The sequence below is a fragment of the Loxodonta africana genome, chromosome 24, assembly GCF_030014295.1.
Source record: "Loxodonta africana isolate mLoxAfr1 chromosome 24, mLoxAfr1.hap2, whole genome shotgun sequence".
NCBI classification, from domain to species: domain Eukaryota; kingdom Metazoa; phylum Chordata; class Mammalia; order Proboscidea; family Elephantidae; genus Loxodonta; species Loxodonta africana.
Genome location: NC_087365.1, coordinates 29,839,641 through 29,855,661, shown reverse-complemented (window position 1 = coordinate 29,855,661; position 16,021 = coordinate 29,839,641). Strand labels below are relative to the sequence as shown.

General features: G+C 43.8%; 1 protein-coding gene across 1 annotated transcript in view; it reads right to left on the bottom strand.

Moving 5' to 3' along the window:
- Nucleotides 1–4,178, bottom strand: part of ANGPT4 (angiopoietin 4) — a 54,968-nt gene extending 50,790 nt beyond the window's left edge. The window contains exon 1 of the mRNA XM_003411474.3: nucleotides 3,677–4,178. Coding sequence (XP_003411522.2) covers nucleotides 3,677–3,985 — 309 coding nt within the window. The 5' untranslated portion in view covers nucleotides 3,986–4,178. The remainder of the gene's footprint in view (nucleotides 1–3,676) is intronic.
- Nucleotides 4,179–16,021: the final 11,843 nt, after the last annotated feature.

Genomic DNA, 16,021 nt, shown 5'->3' with positions numbered 1-16,021 from the left:
CTCAGGTCCAAAGGACATGCTATTCTCCTGGATCTTGTTTCTTGGTGGTATGAGGTCCCCATGTCTCTTTGCTCACTTCTCTGTTTTGTATCTCAAAAGGGATTGATTTAAGACACAAACTAATCTTGTAGATTGAGTCCTGTCTCGTTAACATAACTGCCTCTAATCCTGCCTCACTAACATCATAAAAAAAACACATCATAGAGGTAGGGTTTACACACATAGAAAAATTATATTGGATCACAAAATGGTGGACAACCACATAATACTGGAAATCATGGCCTAGCCAAGTTGACAAACATTTTTGGGGGACACGATTCAATCCATAACAGGGGGTGACAGTTCAGGGTAGTCAGGGAGGACCTCTCTGCGGAGGTAACATTTGAGCACAAACCTGAGGGAGGTGAGTGGTGAGGCATGTGGGTGTCTGAGGGAAGAGTGTTCCAGGGAGAAAGGACTTCAGCTTTTATATGAATGGGATGGGAACTCTGGGAAGGGTTTTGAGTAGAAGAGACTGGGTCTGGCTTAAGTTTTAACCCTCTGTCTGCTGAGTGGAGAGTGGACTGTGGGGGGCCAGGATGGTAGCAAGGAGCCCAGGGAGGCGCGGTAATAACCATCCAGGTGGGAGATGGTAGTGGTTAGACCAGAGCGGGGCCATAGAGATGAGGAAAGTAGTCGGCGTGGCCATGTTTTGTAGATAAGGACTTGCTGACAGAAAGTTTTTGGAAGGATGATGTTGGTCACCAATATAAAATTTACCAAGAGATCAAGTGTTATGGATTGAATTGTGTCCCCCCAAAATATGTGCTGTAAATCCTAACCTCTATGCCTGTGGCTATAATCCCGTTTGGGAATGGGTTGTCTTTGTTATGTTAATGAGGCAGGATTAGTGTAGGGTATATCTGGAGTCAATCTCTTTTGAGATATAAAAGAGATTAAACAAGCAAGTTAGGAAGCAGAGATGGGGAAGAGAAATGCCAAGCCACATGAAGATCACCCAGGAGCAGAAGCTCAAAGAGGCAAGGACCTTCCTCCAGAGCCCACAGAGAGAGAAAGCCTTCCCCTAGAGCTGGCACCCTGAATTTGTACTTCTAGCCTCCTAAACCATGAAGAAACAAATTTCTGTTTGTTAAAGCCAACCAATCGTGGTATTTCTGTGATAGCAGCACTAGATAGCAGCACTAGATAACTAAGACATCAAGTAAGATGAAGACTAAGTCATGGCCATTGGATTTGGGAAGTGGGAGGTGATGTTGGGGAAAGGAGTAAATGAAAAGTGAGGAAGTGGAGGCAGAAAATGAGGGGTGTGGGCTGGAAAAAAGGGTTGTGTTTCTCCCTCCTCCTCTTCTTCCTCCTCTTTTTTTGCTTCTTCTCTCTTTTTTTAAGATTGGAAAGACTTGAGTGCAATGGAACGTTGAGGGGAAGGGCCAGTAGAGAGGGAGAAGTTGTTGGAGACACAGGAGTGGAGGGTTGGTATGAGGAGACTGAGGGGCTGGGACCCAAAGCCTAGGAGGGAGAGTGGACCCGACTCATGGAGAAAAACCTTCCCTCAGAGCCTGAAGGAAGGCCTGGGGACTGGTGGGTGCATGGGCAAATCTGCAGGTGTAGGGCAGGCAGTTGAGGGACTTCTCTCCTCTTAGCCTCAATTTCTCATTGAAGAAGGATGACCATAGTCTGGTGAGAGAATGGGGTGGGTGGGGAGGTGAAGATGGAAGCTTGAAGGTGGGGGATAACTCTTGAAATGGCCACATGGGACTCAGAAACAGCTGCCTGAAGAGACACACACAGATTTCAGGGCAGCATGGAGTCCCTGCTAGGTTGGACTCCAGTATATGTGGTCAGGACTCCCTTGAGGGGGCACAGGATGGGATGGCGACAGGGCAGAAATGTTGCAGGGCAGGTGGGTGGAGGGGCAAGTGGTCAAGGGATTATGGGAAGATGGTGAGCAAAGGACTGAGGGGGTGGTTGGGAAGAATAAAGACAGGAGGTTAGGGGTGTGTGTGTGCGCCTGCGAGTGTGTGTGTGCATGAGTGTGTGTATGACGAAGGTGGATTAGATACACAGAGTATAACCTCTCCACCTTGGGAACGGATAAACCCAGACCATGCACAAAACAATTCTTTGGAAAACAGGAGGAAACTACCAGAACTTCAACTGATGTGATTTCATATATCATCTTTTTAAAGTTCCATTTTTGCTAGAGTTGTGCCCTGTACATATTGTATTAATACTGGGTGTGTGGGTATAAATACTAAAAAAGTATGCATGCATCAGGGAGGCAAACATTTCTTACTGATTAGGAACATGGTTTAAAGAATTTGGAAACGATGGGAGTAAGAAGATACTGCTTGCTTAAGAAACACCCTGGGGACTCCTCCTGGACACCCTCGCCTGCAGCCTGTCAGTCGCTGCCTGCTGTTTTACAAGTTCTAAAATACTGTGAATCAGCTGCTGCTCTCCACCTCGCTGCTACCACCCAGACAGTTCCCTGCATCTGGGGCCCTGGTCCCACTGTCTGGCCCTGGTCACCTCTGACTTAGGGGGTCAGCCCACCATGGGCGCTGCAGGACGCCTTCTCTGCCCCCATGATCACCCCGGGGCAGGTCTGCCTCGTCCACCTCTGCACCCTAGTGTCTTGTCCCAGGCCTGGCACACAGTAGGTGCTCTGAGTGTTTGCTGAAAGGACAAACGAATGAAAGAATGAGGGCAGGAGATCCTATAGTGGTCCTGGTCTTAGGCCCAGACAGTGGGATGTACTCAACTCCTTGCTCTCTCCCACCCCATCCAATGAATCAGCAGACCCTATGAGCGCCTCCTCCAGAAGAAACCAGAATCTGACCCACCACACCTCCACCCTCAGCGCCTCCCTGCTCCAGGCCTCCTGGTGTTTGCAGGGGTCTCCTCTTTGCGCTCCCTGCCCTTATAGCCTCTTCTCCTGTTCAGACCAAACCAGGAGTGTGGCTCCCTGTGCAAAACCCTGCAAGGGCTCCCGTGACACGCAGGGCAAAACCCACAGTCTTTGCAGTGCCACAAGACCCCCCCACCCCACTCAGACCTCATCCCCAGCCCCTTTCTCCATCTCTTGCTTTGCTCCCTCTGCCCCAGCCACACTGGCAGCCCACCTGGTACCAGGCACCTACTGCACTCCCACCTTGCAGCTTCTGCCTTTGCTTGTCTCTTTACCAGGAATGCTCTCCCCCAAGAAGCTTGCTTCTCCACTTCACTTGTTGTCTCGGTTCAAACACCACCTCCTCTGAGAAGTCCTCTCAAATTATCTGACCTCAAATCGCCACCCCTCGGTCACTCCCTGTCTTCCTCCTTTCCTTCATTTTGTTTCACCCTCTGACATAGTAAATATTTATTGTTCATCTCTTTATCGACGTCTCCCCCCCAGAATGTACATCCAGTCGTATCCCCAGCAGCTAGGATGGGCCTGGCACATGTTTCTGACAGACGGATAAATGAATGGCCGTTAGACACTGCCTTGTCTTGCTGTGTGTTCTCTGAACCATTCCTGGACCTCTCTGGGGCTCCATATCCCACTCTGTACAATTCAGGGATGAGGGTCCCATCGATTTGGCCATCTGCATCCAGAGGAGACCTTCGAGGTGGACACTCCTCCTGCCGATCATGACAGACCTGAAGCTGTCCTCCCCCCTGCAGGCCCAGCCCTTACCTTCTGCAGCCACTGGGTGTTATTCTCCAGTAACTTCTCCAGCTGCCGCACCCGTTGACTCCGCCACTGCCCCAGGTGCCGTTCGGCAGCCGGTAAATCCCTCTGGAGGCTGTTGGAGCCCCTTAAGGGCTCGTGCTCCGGAGTGCATGGCTTGGGCTCAGGCAGCACGAAGGTGTAGCTGCACTGGCCGTGCTGGACCTGGTGTGTCTGGCGACACCCACCTGCTTCCTGGCCCGTCTGCTGGGCCAAAGTTGTGGTGGCCACCATGAGGAGGAGGCTGCCCGGTAGCATGGCTGGCCAGGAGGGCATCCAGAGAGGTGATGATGGGGAGGGGATGCGGTCAGGGCCCTCAGGGGCCGTGCCTGCTCACCACCCAGCCCGGTGCCCAGGGTGCAACCGCCGTGGCTGAGGCTGCCAGTGGACAAGCCTGCCTGCAGAGCTGCTGCAGCTGCAAACCCCTGTTTGGCTGAGCCCCGTTCCAGCGGCTATTTATACATGCTCCAAATACCACAGCTGCTCAGCTTCCTCTCACCGCCTCCTGCCCGCCCCCCTCCCATCCCTCATTCCTATTCTTTCCCCCTCTCCCTTCCTTCCTCCGAACTCTTGCCCGCACGCTGCCCTGTCCACGCGCTGGCCTCGCTCTGCCCGCCTTGACTCTGGTCCTTTATTGTCTTGTGGGGGCCTGGCCTCCCTGCAAGAGGGGAGGTATTGTAGAGGGAAAAACATCACAAAGTTTAGTAAAGCAAAAAGAAAGTTTTATTCAGCATATATTCAGGAAGACAAAAGTTGAGAAGCAGACAAGCATGCTGCCAGAGCTAATGTCTGCCCAAGTCCAAGGAAATATTACAGAGTAAGCAAGAACAGGAAAATGGACAAGCAGGTTTCACAGCCATGTCTGCCCGAGCCCAAGGAACATTACAGAATAAACAAGAATGGGAAAACGGACAAGCATGCTGCCAGATATGTCTCCAAATGCAGAGAATATTACAGAATAAATAAGAATGGGAAAAAGGACAAGCATGGTGCCACAGCCATGTCTATCCGAGTCCAGAGAATATTACAGAATAAACAAGAATGAGAAAACGGACAAGCATGCTGCCACAGACATGTCTCCAAATGCAGAGAATATTACAGAATAAATAAGAATGGGAAAAAGGACAAGCATGATGCCATAGCCATGTCTATCCGAGTCCAGAGAATATTACAGAATAAACAAGAATGAGAAAACGGACAAGCATGCTGCCACAGACATGTCTCCAAATGCAGAGAATATTACAGAATAAATAAGAATGGGAAAAAGCACAAGCATGGTGCCACAGCCATGTCTATCCGAGTCCAGAGAATATTACAGAATAAACAAGAATGAGAAAAGGGCCAAGCATGCTGCCACAGACATGTCTCCAAATGCAGAGAATATTACAGAATAAATAAGAACGGGAAAAAGGCCAAGCATGCTGCCACAGACATGCCTGTTCAAGTCAAGAGAATATTACAGAATAAACAAGAATGGGAAAAAGGACAAGCTTGCTGCTACAGCCATGTCTATCTGAGTCCAAGGAAGGTTACAGAGTCATCAGTATACATTAACATTACAAATGGGCAAAACCATTGAGAGCGTCACCTTTTCACAGATTGGTTAGAAACTGTCATCCTACATTTTGAATTTTCTTTCTTAACAGTCATTGGTACAGGCTTCAGTAACAAGTCAGGAGGGTCTTCATTGGTCCAATAAGTTTCTATTCACTAAATGTTAATAGATAGAAAAAGATAAGAGTGGAAAGTCTTTGTGTTCTGGCTTATGTGAAAGGTTCCCTAGAAGATATTTTCCAAGATTATTCTATCTATTGTCTTTATCTCAGGGCCCACTTGATGTGTCCTCGTGAGTCCTGGTGAGCTCTTGTGAGCCCAGCTCCAGCTGGGTCACATTCTCTACGCTCAAGGACAGGGAATAATGATTCCAATATTATTTCCTAAATCATTCCCTCCTTTTGATTGGAGATTGGAAATAACACATCCATGATTAGTCGAGCTCCTAGATGGCAACCGCGGCAGGTTCTTTAAACTCACAGTGCTGGTTTTCCACTGGATACCATCCGGTTCTTCACCAGGATCTTAGGAGTGATGTTCTCATCAGTTGCATTGTCAAAGTGTGTAAACTCAATGTACATCAACATTTTAGCCCAAGGCCTTCTTTAGCCTTTTGGATGTGTAAGACAATAGAAGATAAGTTCTATTATGCCTAATACTATCAGGATGTAGACTAAGAAAATTACTTGTAGTAGTGCAAATAAATCTGGTGTTCGTAAGGGTGTTACAGTATATAACCAAGTAGCTTGCTATCCAATTCTATTTGTATATCCTGTTCTTCTCCTGTGTTATTTATCTAAATGCAACAAGTGGTATTTGCTACAGCACATTACGCTTTCTTGGACGAATAAATAAAAATCTAAGGCTATTTTGTTATCTCATGTCACCTTGGATTAATGAGGTCAGAGATCACTGTTGTGTTTCCAACCCGCTAGCAACTTTGTTATTTGTCCCATAGTGACTGATAAATTTCTGAAAGATTTCTCCAATTCAAATATACCTTAAGTAGGAATTAAATTTACCAACCATACCCTGAGTGTTGGATCAATGGGCTTTCTTCTGATTCTCATTTTACAAAGGATAACAAATTAACATTACCTTTCTAGCATTTACTATGAATATCTAAAGATAATCCTAAAGTTCTCAAAGTGCATTGCCCACGCATTCGCCAGGAATCTAAACAAGAGATTGCCCATGTAAATTCACTATTAGTTAGAAAGGAATCATCTAAATTTATATAGTTGGATTCACCACACAAGAACATATATCTATAAAGGGCACTCGAAGTTTGTCTAGAGAAAACAGAAGGTACAGAAAAATTTGCTTATGACAGATAAGTTTCTATTAAAGAATACATGATTAGCAAGATAATACAGGATGGACTTCTCCTGTTGAAGGTCTCCAGTTAATGTGCCTAAAACATACTAAGTGTTCTTCCTGAGGGCAAGCTGCCTTTCCTTGGTTTGTCTATTAAGAGTCATGAGTCACTTTCTCAAAAGCAAAGTGCAATCTGAGCCATGAGGTCTATCTCTTCTGAAAACTTGGTTTCAAGTTACATAATTTTCTCTATAGCAAGAGGATGAGAGTTTGATTACAAACATTAGACAGATACAACATTGTCTTGAGGACTGATTAAAACGATTACTGATTTACCTTAAACATAACTCTATTTACTGATCTTTGGAGTGTTTCCCAAAACAGACTGAATTCTTAAAAAAAGAAAAAAAGCACAATGCCCAGAGCAAAAGGGTCTTGGCTAGCTTATCTGGACAATTGTTTGACTTAAAGTGGCTTCAGAAATCAGTTTTTTTCTTAAAGCTCAAGGTTCAAAAGGACACCCAAAGGCGATAAATAAAACTATGTATATTCCCCAACTTCCACGAAAGCCAGAAATCTGGATTGCAGGAGAATTACGTACAACTCTCTCATGGTTCCTTCCTTTAGATCATGATCTTGCTATAGAATCTTGGATCAAAAATGTTCAATAAATGGTAATTGGGCTCTATCTGGTTTTTAAGATCCCATATAGCAAATCAGGAGGTAGAATAGAAACACTAACACTAGGCCGATTATCTGAAATAATCAATGAAACCATGACCCTAAGGTCTTGGAACCAAGGAAACAAATCTCACGGGGTGTTTGTTCACACATAAGCAGCATCAATCACTGTTTTTCATGTGCCTCTGTATTAACCACGTTCTGCAAAGCCTATGATTGTGTTAATATAAATACAGCAACATTTATCTACTAAGGCACAAACTCTTCCTTGAGAGATCCAATAGGAAATCTAATGCTATTCTAATTTGTAAAATCATAGCTCAAATTCCAGACACTTCTCTGGCTATGATATTTACCACTTTGCTAACTTTGACAACAAGAACTTTTAATTCAAGAGTTAAAATCACTAAACCCACTAGTTAGATAATTTAGGAGAAAAGAGGAAAATGGTTTCTTATATCCAGAAAGTAGGACCTTATAGCATTTCTGATTTCCAGAAAGAAAGGCCTTAAAATACCAGCAATATTCTCACATAAACCCGTAGGATCATTCTGTTTTCTCAGTCTTATGTAGTTAATTTCTGTTCCATGCGATTTTGGATCGGCTGCAGTCTGCAAAACCATCAGTTTCTGCTTGGAGTTCTGGAAATCTCGATTGAGTTTAGTCACAGTCTTTTTTGCAAGTTCAGTATAGTCCATCTTTTTTGTTGAGATATTCTGGTCAAATGTTTTCAGAAAATCAGCAAAGTAAACATTTATCTGCAGATGGCAAAACTTAATATGGCCATGATTAATTTATAAACATAACTCTTAAGAGTGAAAGACCTAATAGAAATTAATTACAAGCATAATGTAAAGGCCAAATAAAATCAGTTAAGAGAAACTTTAGATAAAAATATTTCTAAATATAACCATTAACCATATTTTTAAAGAACTTCATAATAATCTTGAGACATAATACCATATAGTCAGGATATACTAAGAATATACCAAAATTATCAAGTCTCTAAATACCTAGATAGTAATAAAAAATAACTTTATAGGTAAATGATTTGAATTCTCCAGTCAAACTATTGGCTTTGATGATGCTAGATTCCAAAAATAAAGTTTGAATTAAGTTAGCAATTAAGAAATAATAAAATTATGACATAATATTATGTGTTTGTTGTCTAATATTAGGCAAAAACACAAGAGGAAATACTAACATATAAATTTTAACCCAAAGGAAAAGACTCAGCACTGCTCTTGATTTTAACAACACGTTCTGTGTAATTTACAACATGTTAAATAAACCTTTTTAGCACTTTTCCCTTATTAAAATTTTGTGGGTTTCCATGAAGTTTCAAACTTGTCAGGAGTTTATCATAAGTTACTGTGAAACAATACTTAAGTCATTTAACCAAAGATCTCAAAATAAAAACCTTAGCTTTTTTTTTTTTTTTCCTAAAGCCATGCAGCTTGGTTTCTGACTCAGGAATCTTATTCTGATGAGAGACTGGACCTTTGTTTTAGAGGCAGATCACACTGATAAATTAATTATTTAACTCAGAAAGCAAAGAAAATTTAATTTTAACAGCGAGAAACCTAATTCTTTGTTTTATATGCTATAAAAGCGCCTAAAAATCTCATAAATTAAACCATTAAACTTCAGACAGAAAAAACTTTTGACTGTATCAAATAAATTTCTTTTTAATAAACTTCTTAAGAGTTGTCTTTGCTGTATATCTCTTTCCAGTACATCCCTTTAAATGGCAAAAATGAACTCACTCATTAAAAAAAAAAAAAAACTCATTAGCTGACCCAAATATACACATATCTATATCCTTTCTCTTGTGGTAGAAAAAGCAAAAGTGTATAAGCTTCAATTATGACAAGTATCTATTAACTCAATTTAACATTCAATAAGTTATCTAAAAGGTCTTAGAAATTACTTTAAGCTTGTATGCCACAAAACACAACTAAGCGAAATAAAGTTTTTTAAACATACTAGGTTTTCATTTGACTTTTATTATTTCTCATATTTATCAACTGGCTTTGGAAATCACAGTCTCAGTTCAACAGACTAATTCATTGATATGGCTATAACCTTAAGTATCTGGCTACTATTGGAAACATTTTTCCAGGCCATTTCAGGTGGGTCTCATCCTGATTTTTATTTGACCTTGGAGACTGAGGGCTGGGGGCTGAGGAGGCCTGATCTTGCCCCACCCTTACTTACCTTTTAACTGAAGGTAGAAGACAAGATTAGGTCACTCCAATTCATTTACGTATGTTTAAGTCCAACTAGGCATTTTGAAAGGCAAAAGATAACTAATTTCTTTCTCTTTCGCTGTTCTGGAACTGCTACTTTTACTGTAAGACAAAACTATCCTTTTTCTTTAAATAAAGCATATTTCATATAATATCTAGCTTAAGTTACTTAGAAAGGTTTCCACTTCTAAGATTGACATACAGAACATAAAGATCTTGGTGCATTTTTCAAATAGATCAATTTAAATTAAAGTTTCTCCTAGTAGCTACTAAAAAGTCTAAATTATAAGATGGACACAAGACACAGTTTTTTTGAACAAGGAAAGAACTGAGGTTCGAAGATAGCCTTAAAAAAAAAAAAGGAACAACTCTTAGCCATAGCCTCTAACCTGATACAAGACAGAAACTTAAGACACAACACTCTAGAGCAGAGGCAAGCTCTGAGGACGAAAGGGGACGGAAAGATCACTAAACTCACTAAACAATACCACACAAAGCAAGGATTTTGGGATCCTAGTTTCTAAAAGCGTATATAGCAATTTTTGGTAAGATCGACTCAATTCAATGGAAAAAACAGGCTCTAGATAAAACTTTTTAACTTGTCAGAGCTTCAGGTGGAGGAATATCACACCTTTGGACAAAACCTGAGCATCAAGCGTAAGTTCTTTAAAGAGGAAAGAAAGGACAACGCAAATCAAAGCTCATTTTCCCAAAATGGTCACTGAAATTTCAAATTACTTCTGGTATACTCAGTTTATAGCATTTTTCAATACGAACCCCAAACCAGTGTCTCAGTAGTAGGGGGGAATGCAAGCTCATTTATCAAAGATATTAAGCCCTCAGGTTTAAGCTTTTGGGGTTTTTTTTTTTTTTTTTTTTTTTTAACATAATTCATTCTGCTGGCTAGAGACCTAGTCTCTTATTTTCGACCTTAAATGTATTAGTTCCTCCAACTGGAAAGTCCTTTAAAGCTACTGATGATTTTAATTTTAGCATTGTGATTTTTTTCATTCAGAAGCGATCTCATGAAAAAGGTACAGAACTACCACTTCTCCCTTCAAATTTTATAATACAGGTCAGGAGCCACCACCTCCTCCTGAGATTTTGGCAAATAGGTCAGGAGCTGCCACCTCCACTTGCATATTTGGGAAAACAGAGCACTATTTTCCAGATTTTCTCTGAGACACAAAATGGCTCGAACTTTGTGACTTATGGTGATCCAGAGCTCTTTGAAAACAGAATTACCTCTTTAACGTTTCAAACGCCTGAATCCAGACCCAAACTGCAATTTACCTAAAGAGTTACCAAATTTCACTCTTAGCCAAACGATCAAGCAAAAATCTAAGAAAGATTCTCCTTAATTAACCAACAGGTTTCCCCAAAAAATATGCCAAACAAAGCTTAAGAAAACATGAGAAAGGGGACAAAAAGGAATCAGCAAGGGCTCGTTTTCCGAGAGCACTCACCCGGTCGGTGTCGAAGGGACATGGAGTGGGAACACATGGGTCCAGAAGATAGGACCTCTTTTGCTAGCTTCTGCTCTCCCAGCCCAGGTCTCTCTGAGTTCTACTGGATTCGTAGCTTCAGAAATCCTTGATGACTACGCCATTAACTGTTGTAGGGGAAAAAACATCAGAAAATTTAGTAAAGCAAAAAGAAAGTTTTATTCGGCATATATTCAGAAAGCCAAAGTTGAGAAGTAGACATGCATGCTGCCAAAGTGAATATCTGCCCAAGTCCAAGGAAGTATTACAGAGTAATCAAGAACACAATGTTCCCCTCCTATTTATAAGGTTTTCACCAGCTAATGCTTTTCAGAATCAGACTGCCGGGTCCTTCTTCCTAGTCTATCTTAGTCTGGAAGCTCAGCTGAAACCTGTGCTCCATGGGGGACCCTGCTGGTATCTGAATACCGGTGGCATAGCTTCCAGCATCATAGCAACACCCAACCCCCCACAGTACGACAAACTGACAGACACGCATTGCATTAGGTAAATCTGCTGCAAAGGACCTCTTTAAAGTGTTGAAAAACAAAGATGTCACGTTGAAGACTAGGGTGAGCCTGACCCAAGCCATGGTCTTTTCAATTGCATCCATCATATGCATGTGAAAGCTGGACAATGAATAAGGAAGACTGAAGAACTGATACCTTTGAATTGTGGTGTTGGCAAAGAATATTAAATATACCATGGACTACCAAAAGAATGAACAAATCTGCCTTGGAAGAAGTGTAACCAGAATGCTCCTTAGAAGCAAGCATGGTGGGACTGCATCTTACATACTTTGGACACGCTGTCAGGGGGGATCAGCCTCTGGAGAAGGACATCATGCTTGGCAAAGTACAGGGTCAGTGGAAAAGAAGAAGACCCTCAAGGAGGTGGATTGACACAGTGGCTGCAACAATGAGCTCAAGCATAACAATGATTTTAAGGATGGCTCAGGACCGGGCAGTGTTTCCTTCTGTTGTGCATAGGGTCGCTATGAGTCCAAACCGACTGGATGACACCTAACAACAAGAGCAACAAGCAACAATGGGAATACGGACAAGCACGTTTCATAGCCACGTCTCCCCAGCCCAAGAAACATTACAGAATAAACGAGAATGGGAAAATTGACAAGCATGCTGCCACAGACGTGTCTCTCCAAGTCCAGAGAATATTACAGAATAAACAAGAATGGGAAAAAGGACAAGCATGCTGCCACAGCCATGTCTGTCTGTCCAGAGTCCAAGGAAGGTAACAGAGTCATCAGTATATATTAACATTACAAATGGGCAAAACCATTGAGAGCTTCACCTTTTCACAGATTGGCTAGAAACTGTCATCCTACATTTTGAGTTGCCTTCCTTAAGGATCGCTGGTGTAGGTTTCAGTAACGACAGCCAGGAGGGTCTTCATTGGTCTGGCAAATTTCTTATATGTTAATAAAAAAAAGGTAAGAGTGGAAAGTCTTGTGTTCCGGTGTATGTGAAAGGTTCCCTAAAAGATATTTTCCAAGGCTGTTCTATCTATTATCTTTATCTCAGGGCCCAACTGATGTGTTCTTGTGAGTCCTTGTGAGCTCTTGTGAGCCCAACTCCAGCTGGGTCACATTCTCTACACTCAAGGACAGGGAATAATAATTCCAATATTATTTCCTAAATCAGAAGAAAGAAAACAACACCTCAGACACGCACGGGTGCTTACACCAAACCCCAAAGCTGACTGCTTTGCAAAACCAAAAGCATCTGTAATCTCTCTCGCTTCCCATGCTTCCCATCTCTCTGTCCATCTTTCTGTCTGTCTCTCTCTCGCGCTCTCCTAAGGCTGGGATCTCAAGTTTCAGCCCCCACGTTGCCCTCCCCTGCTCTCCTCCTCCACTTTCCTCCCCCCAGTTTCATGTTAGAGTGTTTGGAACCCAAGTGAAGTGACACCCCGCAGAGAGTGAGGGGAGGGGAGGAGGCAGTGAATCCAGTTGGTTTCTGGAGATGGAGAGAGTCCTTCCATGACCAGGGAAGGGGACCCTGCAGCCGGGATCTTGTCTCCCTTCTCCTTCAGGGTCTTGGGGGACACTCTGACCTGGGGCGGTCCTGGCTCCATGGACAGTAATCAAAGTCATCCTGTCCTTGGGCTTATGGTTCCTGGGGTCTCTGGGGGCTGCAGTTGGGAGATTGATTGTGAGGAAAAGGACCTGGGGTGTAGCAGGGGTTTGGCTGCCTCTAATTCCTGCTCCCCAACTGCCGAACTCAAGATGTCAGGTAAGCAGCCTCCCTCTCTGGGCCTCCATACCATGACCTGTAAGCAGAGGTAAACCTCATCTCTTGCATGAAAAAAATGCATGGGGGTCCTCAGCATGGGGACTGAGGAATTTTCAGTTTACTTGTATACTGGTTCTAATCTTGGCTCCACCACTGACCAGCTGTGTGACTTTGGGCAAGTCACTTAACCTCTCTGTGCCTCTGTTTCCTCATGAGCCAACAGGGAAAATAATGTAATACCACCCACTTCATGGGATGTAAAAACTAAGTGAGTTAAAATAATGCTATGGGGCCTTGGTAGCTCAGTAATATAATTCTCACCTTCCATGTGGGAGACCTTGGCTTGATTTTCAACCGACTCGCCTCCCGTGCAGCCAGCACCTGTCTGTCAGTGGAGGCTGTGTGCTGCTAAGTTTCAGCGGAGCTTCTAGACTAAGATGGACTGGGAAGAAAGGCCTGGCCATCTACTTTCAAAAATCAGCCTGAAAACCTTGTGCATCACAGTGGTCCATCCGAAAACGAGCATGTGAATGGCATAGAGGCTGGCAGCGTTTCCTTCCATTCTGCATGGGATTGATGTGAGCTGGGGGCAGACTCAATGGCACCTAACAACAACAGCAATACTGGCCCAGGTGAGCACGAAATACGTGTTTGTTATTGTTGTTGTCACTGTGGTCATTACCGTAATGTGTCTCTACTGCCTGCCCCACTGGAATGTAAACGTCACAAGGGGAGGAATTTATGTATTTTGTTTTATGCTGTATGCTAGAGTCTAAGCATTGCACCTGGTATGCAGCAGGAGCTCAATCAATGGTGGTGTCTGCTTTCATAACTGTAGTGGTTACTTTCACTCTGACTGAGGCAATGACCCATAGAAGGGGAGATTTCCCTTTGGCTGGAGTCAAGATGTCGCAGATAGGACCTGGGTGTCTCTAATGGTGCTGGGAGGGTCATGGGGCCCTGGCTGGGGAAGTCCCTGACAAATGGAAGGCATGGTTTGGTCTGGCCTAGGAGTTGGTCCACAGGGCCCGGAGGCCAAGTCTGCAGAACATGCCAGCTCCTTGGGGCCCTCTCCATGGACTTGCACCTTGATGGCCTCAGTTTGAGCCTCTCCTCCAGGCAGGGAGGCAAGACCAAGAGGCATTATACTTTCAGCCACAGAGGAAGATGCCCAGCCTGGGAGGGGCGGTCTGCCTTCGGCTCACTTGCACCAGCCACATCTGTCTGATGCAACCAAGCCAGGAGCCTGCCAGGCCTCGTGCTGCCCGAGAAGCCCCCGAGAGTGTCAGAGGCTTTCCTGGGATGAGCGTGGCCATGTCCCCCACTGCTTCCAACCAGGGATCGGTCCCACTGGTCTCTCTTATCTCACCATCACTACCTTGGCCTCCTGGCTGCTGCTCGAATGAGATGACCAAGGCCCCACCTCTGGGCCTTTGCATGTACTGTTCCTGTTGCCAGCAACTCTCCTCCCCTGAATCCACGCACTGTTCACCTCCTCACACTGTCTAGTTCTGATCAAGTGTCCCCTCGGCGAGGCTCTCTCTGACCCTTAAGGGCCTGACGCAGCGTAAGTCCTCACTAAGCAACAGCTGTCATCATTACCCCACCCCTGTCACTCTCTTAGCCCAGGGAGGTCCAACAGCCTCAGAAAGAGCTCTTGGTAAATCTGCTTTGAGGTTGCAGCCAGAGTGATTTGTCTAAGACAAAATCTAGCCCCAGATGTCTCTTATTGAAACGCTTCAGTTTTAAACTCCAAACTCTTCATGTGTTTAAAATCCCACAGGATCTGGCCTCTGGTCTCATCATACTTTCCCTAGAACTTTTTTTTTTAATGGCACAGTGGTTTAGAGCTTGGTTGCTAACCAAAAATCTACCAGCCACTCCTTGGAAACGCTATTGGGCCGTTCGATTCTGTCCTATAGGGTCGCTGTGAGTTGGAATTGAATCAACTTGATGGCAACAGGTTTTTTGTTTGTTTGTTCGTTTACGCAGAATTATGAGGGGCCTGTTGTATTGCCTGCTGATCTTGGAATCTGTCAGCCTCTGCAGCTCCGTGAGTCAAAAGAAGCCTCCAGCCAGACGCTTGACTCACAGACTTGGGACTAGCCAGCCTCTACAAGCATAGGAGCCATTTCCTTGAGATAAATCTCTGTCTATACATATGTACACACACTTCCCTGGTTTTGCATCTCTAGAGAACTCGGCCTAAGACACTTGGTGTTTAGCTTAACTAGTAACAAATGTCTGCCTTGAACATTGTGCTCTTTTAAGAACTATCTATACGGGATCAAATTGACAACAGCAACTTGAAAGATTAGATAGTAAACTTAGGGGGCAGTGAGTTTATGCTGATGGGGGAGGAACAATTTGGAAAAAGAGGATGAGAGTGGTTGCACAACTCAAAGAATATAATAAATGTTACTGAATTGTACGTATAGAAATTGTTGCACTGGTGTATGTTCTGCTGTGTATAGTCTCAACAACAACAACAAAAGACTAGGAAGAAAGGCCTAGGGATGTACTTTTGAGAATCAGCCAGTGAAAACCCTATGAATCACAATGGTCCAATCCCATTATGCTTGGGGTGGCCCTGAGTAGGGACGACTGGATGGCAGCTAACAACACTGCAAAATCAGTTTTGCTTTCACTTATGCTCTCTGCCATCTGAAGCTTCGTGCCAATGCTCTTGCAGTAATCTGCTTGGAACACCTGCTCACCTTTCTTCACCTGGCTTCCTAGCTTTCTTTTGAGTCTTACCTTGGCCATCACTTCCTC